The sequence below is a fragment of the Sphaeroforma arctica genome (genome assembly GCF_001186125.1).
Source record: "Sphaeroforma arctica JP610 unplaced genomic scaffold supercont1.708, whole genome shotgun sequence".
Taxonomy (NCBI): Eukaryota; class Ichthyosporea; order Ichthyophonida; genus Sphaeroforma; species Sphaeroforma arctica.
The window spans coordinates 2,669-8,165 of NW_014039850.1; the positions used below are offsets into that span (position 1 = coordinate 2,669).

The window sequence follows — 5,497 nt, forward strand, 5'->3', positions numbered from 1 at the left end:
TGTGTGTTTGTGTCTGTTTGTGTATGTGTGTACACGTGTGTGTGTGTACGTGTGTACGGGTGCGTGCTAGTCTAGGTGTGGATCCTCTGCCTTGTATCGTTTCGTCATAAGCAGTTGGGCTAGATTTGGTGGACGTCTGTAGGTTACTGTTACTTTTCCTAATCCGTGTTCAACATTTGGCTATATCAACTATTGATATTCTGCGGATTGGCATGACTTGAAGTACTGCTGTTCTTCATAGTAAGTACCTTTTGACGCGGTTATTATAAACATTATCGGTTTATGTGGCTATTGTAAAGATCCTTGGTGTATGTATAAGCTATTTGTGTTTCGAAGTGCTTTAGTGTCTATCAGTTGGAGCACAATTATAGAGTGCCGAGTTTACTTAGCAAGTTTGCGGAGACAATTGGTCCAAAGCCTCGAAATGAGATCACCAAATTCTTTCGCATATTATACTACACTATACAACCTACGCACATGGTAGCTTTGGCAAGTCCTTTTTGACCCAACCCCTCCCGCTGGTACAACTGTAGTAATTGAACAGTGAACAGCGACACACCTCATGCGAACTTTCACCAAGTGAAGTCCAGTGAACTTAAAGTGTATGACATCTCGGAACTTTGAACTGATAATCCCGGTCAAGAATAATCGGCCTCAATTTTCTTTCGAAAGCCGTTATCAAAACACAATAAGTGAGCAACTGCATTCCGTATCAAAAGTGGGCGCCGGCACTGTGGCTCTATAGGCGCAGCCCGTAATTTATTTAAACTAGTATATACTAAGAGATGGGGTTTAGCCATGACCACGAACCATATACGACATATCACCAAAACTCGAACTCAGTTCTTATTGCCGGTGACCAACATGCGACATGCCACGCATTCAAGCCTGTGGTCAGCACGTTATACCATATCGGCCGATGCAGCCTGGTGGATGGCATCGTATTCCTCACTGTACAGGTACGCGTCATTAGCATACTCTATAGGCGGCAAGGTCAGGTTCAAGTTAACATCGCTGGGACTGTCATAGAACTCGGTCGGCAGCGAGTCCTTGCCCGCATATATCTCATAGACTTCGTGGTTGGTGAAGCTCATGTACACCCCCGCAGACCGTGGGAGAGGTGTCAGGCTTTTGATCACATCGTATTTCTTCCTATTCTCGTCCTTGTTTGGGCCCACGTGCAAGTACAAGGGATCCAGCAGAGCGCGTGCGTTGAACAGGCGCTCGTACCATGATGACGAGAACTCCACATTGCCGCCTGGGAACTGCGTACCGGTCATGGGTTGTCCTTGGATTCCTCCGTATGTGACTGAGGTCACAGTCAGCCCAGGCGTGACATCGGGCGCGGCGTTTTTGCCGATGGCTGTGACTGCGTTGACGAACATGGCGCAGGAAGAGCCACAAATGCCGTTGGATAGAAACCGAACGTCCCGGAATGCAAAGGTGGGCCAGTCGTCCACCATGGCGAAGTTTTGGACCGCTGCGGTGCATTTCTGGTGCATCGCACGTTCTGTGTAGGTGCCCCAAACCCCTCCGCGGAGGAGGTCTTTCTGACTGGAGGCAAAGAAATAGTCTTGCAGATTAACTAGCGTATGATCACTCAACGATGTCGATCGGTTGTTCTCGTAGTCTACCCTATAAGTACCTGGCTCTATTGCAATGGGCAGTACGCCTGTCCATTGAGATGAATTCCCCCACTGATGTGCATATCCGTCGAAGGCTCGGTCCCTTTCAAAGCCATAGAACTCAACAGCCGATATTTGTTTCCTATACACCTCCACATAGGCGCGGTAGAGAAGTATACGGAAAGTGTTGATGGTGTGTGCGCGCTGTTCCGGTGTCGCCTCACTCAGCGCCTCAGTACTGAAAAGCCCTTCGCCACCATTACTCAGAAACCCATTGTTACTCAGCATAGCATCGCGCATATGAACTGTCAACTGATCGTGGAAGTCGATGTCGATCGCTTCAAGGAAGTTGGTGAACTGCTGCACGCTAATCGCGAAGGCGAAGAGTTCGACATCAGACACAGACGTGACATTCTGCGGTGGCTCGGATGTCAAGTTCGCCCAGGCCGTCACCAACGGACCCATTCGGAGATCAAGCGCAGAGCACACCCTCGTATCGTTCTTTCCCGTGAAGGTGTATGTCAGCGCGGTCGCCCAAGCGTACGCTATGTACTCGTGGCCTCCCAAGTTGTTTGTGAGATCGAACACAACGCGCGATATTTGCAGCCGCTCACCCAACTCCACAGCATGTCGAAGAAGCTCCATGCTATCCAGTACTGCTTGTCGGGGCGGCTGGCCATCGCTGAAGAAGGATGGGTACTTGACTATGATCGCGTTGTCATTGGCGAGTATATCGCCCACGGAGTTTTGTAGGTATAGACCCTCCATTGGATATGAGCTGTCAGGCTGCCTCCGCTTCTTATCTTTGTTAATCTCTTCCACAACAGGCGTGGCCATTTCAGAACTATCGGGCTTTCTATCCTCCGAGAAAGAAGCGTATAAGTCACCCCATACTATTCCTGCCGGTAGTTTGTTGGACATCTGGAGGTTGCGACGAGAGCTGTACCCGACTTTCGTATCCGCTCTTCGGGCGTCGTCCCTTGTAGTGACATTCGTGATCGCTGTCTCATCCCCCGGTGTGTAGTAGTCAACAAGCCTTGACTCGTAATATGATGTAGGTTCCATCATAGTCTCGACGAGTGATTCCGATCCAAAGGTATATTCCGCTACATACACAACCGGTTGCACAATCGATGTTGTCCCATCGGAAAACTCGATTGTTTGTTTCACAGCGTCTGTGGGGTTCTGGCGGAAACCAGGCACACCAACGGCGTTGACCTGCATGTTTACTATGATGAGATTGTTCAGTCTTACACCAGCATGCTTGTAAGTGACCCTTTCGGCGGCAATATCCGTGAAGTACTCAAGCGCAGGCTTGCCGTTCACCCGTGCGATGGTCTTGCCCTCGGTACCCTGCGACATAGCACCCTCGTGCCCACAATCTCTCAGCCAATAACTGAAGTCGTTTCGAAGGACTACATAGAACTCTTGTGCACCATCTGCATTGACTCTTTGGCCCAAGATGTATGGCAACAGAAGATAGAATGGCGAGGCTGAGGACAGGAACACGTGATCATCCAGATTCCTCTGCGTTATTTGAAACAACTCTGACTGGAAATCAAACACATTCGACATGTTGGCATTCAGTAGAGAGTTTAAATCATGTTGCCATGGTGATGTCACGTTGTATTTCTCCCCCCACCCGAGTTTGTCATATGCACTCGAGAGATTCGATTCAGAATCTTGTGAATCGTTGTTTATATCGGCGAATGCGTAGTGCTCGGACAACGTTCGGTTGTAAAACGCCAGGCTTTGCTGTACGTAAGTCTGCATGTCTATTTGAGGGAGTGTGAGCGTATTCAGGCATAGCCCCAGTTGCTCTACTGTGAGAAGGGTTCCATGATCGAACACACATGTGGACTGCGTTTGTTGGCACGCCTGGCCATTGCACAGTGAAGCCACCAGTACTAGAACAGCGCATAGGTATAAAGACATGACGGCAATATGTGTGTATATGTCACCCACGCGACAATTAAAATGAATAGTCGGCCCTAGATAGACATACTATTCGATTCTGTGTATATATCACTGGTGCAGCAACGATCAAGAGGAATAGACCACCCTAAATGGACATAGTATTCGATTCAAAGATAAGAGCTATACTTGGCGCTTACAAGTGGCCAGCGCTTGCAATCACTGGGGTATACGTTAACGATACGACTGTATTAAAAAAATGGGACTTGGACTGGATAAGATTTAATGCACTTGTAGTACTGCGGTTATCATAAGGTAACAGTGATGAGACCTTTTATATTTGTATATTGGACATGTGTAGCATAATTTATATAAATATTACGTTTTATATTCTATAGACCATAAAGGAACGGCACAAAATTGAAATAAAATATGAAAACCCAAGAACTGAAGGCTAAGGTTGAACGCATATAGATCTAAGATCTCTTGGTCCGTATGATTTTTTTCGACATATTGATTGGTCCTAACCTGGCACGTCACGCGCATATATAAATTCGTAAAAATCAATACAATGTCCAATGTGCAGAGTATACGACTGTATGTACGTCTTCGGCCCGTCGCCCGTCGGGCCTTGTTCATTTCTACTTTTTCTGTCTACTCTTATGTATTTAAATAAACACTACAATATAAAGTCAATAACTATGTACATACAATTTATATTTACGCTCAACGTTTACTCTTTGGTTTGGTAGGCTGTGTACACAACATGGGAGTTTGATGCTTGATGCAAATAATACATATTTGGGTCTGACTCTGATGACTCACTTCAGCCTCTATTCATCTCTCACAAATGACAAAACTCAAAAGCACAAGCACATTAGGACAAAACTCAAAAGCACAAGCACATTAACAACTTATAAAGCTCCATAATATTATGTTTTTACTTCTTAGAATAGCTGCTGCCACGATCCTTGGATTTACTACTGAGAAAAGCCTTTATGCTACATATCCACATAGTGCTAGACATATCAGCTGGCCAATGTCAGAAGTTGTAAAATAGTCCTTACGCGCGTATATGTCTACTTCAAATCCCTTTCAAATGGCGCAGCTCTGCCCTCAGTATCTCAGCACGATAAATCAATGTTGTGTGTACCAACGGCATATAGATATAGCGCTACATAAGCACGCAGTACAAATATTCTTGGCCGGTTGGACGGTACTACGTATATGTAAATACGTATCGGTGGTGTTTATCGAATACATATGCGATGATATAAAGGATCATAACAATACAGGAGGACGTGTATTGGCAGTGACTACTGAGCGCAAGCACAAGGTATTAGGAGGCTAGACTCGCTAGAGAGACACAAGCAGAACAACCTTAAGATACATTTTCAGGGTGCAATGAACTCTACTTTGACTCGATCGATTCTATACCATTTTGATCATTATTGCGAGTGCAAATCGCTTCTGCAGAGTTTGTCGGATTCAGTGAATTGAATCGATAGATAGGAAACTAAGCGCAGTCTTTTGAGTGAAGTAGTGATGGCAGTGGCCGATGTGCTGTATAGATTATTCATTATATGACGGACAGTGTGATGTCGGAGATACATTAACCTAGCATGTGTACGTGCGCTCGGTTCACGATGTGAGTACATTCGTGTGTGGAAAGTAAAGGTATCTGTAGGTGTCTGTATGGTTTTTGTGAGCGTGATCGTGTGAATTGTACTCATGTATGTTTGTATGTGAATAGATCGATATGTATGTCTATACATATATATTATTATGTTTTTGAATATGCATTTTTATTAAAAATTGTATCTATTTATATATATATATATATATGTATATGAATATATATATATAGATACAACGTATATATATATATGTGTATATATATATATAGATATATATGTATATAGAATATATATATATAGATACAACGTATATATATATAT

General features: G+C 44.7%; 1 protein-coding gene across 1 annotated transcript; it reads right to left on the minus strand.

Annotated features, from left to right (window-relative positions):
- Positions 1–721: 721 nt before the first annotated feature.
- SARC_08161 (hypothetical protein) lies at positions 722–3,875 on the minus strand. The gene has a single exon (XM_014297869.1). It carries the CDS (start codon positions 3,558–3,560, stop codon positions 903–905), a length of 2,658 nt encoding a protein of 885 aa, XP_014153344.1. The 5' UTR covers positions 3,561–3,875; the 3' UTR covers positions 722–902.
- Between the last annotated feature and the right edge of the window lie 1,622 nt (positions 3,876–5,497).

Excerpts from the sequence above, each read along its gene's own strand:
- SARC_08161 (XM_014297869.1), bottom strand. The coding sequence starts at position 3,560 with ATGTCTTTATACCTATGCGCTGTTCTAGTACTGGTGGCTTCACTGTGC.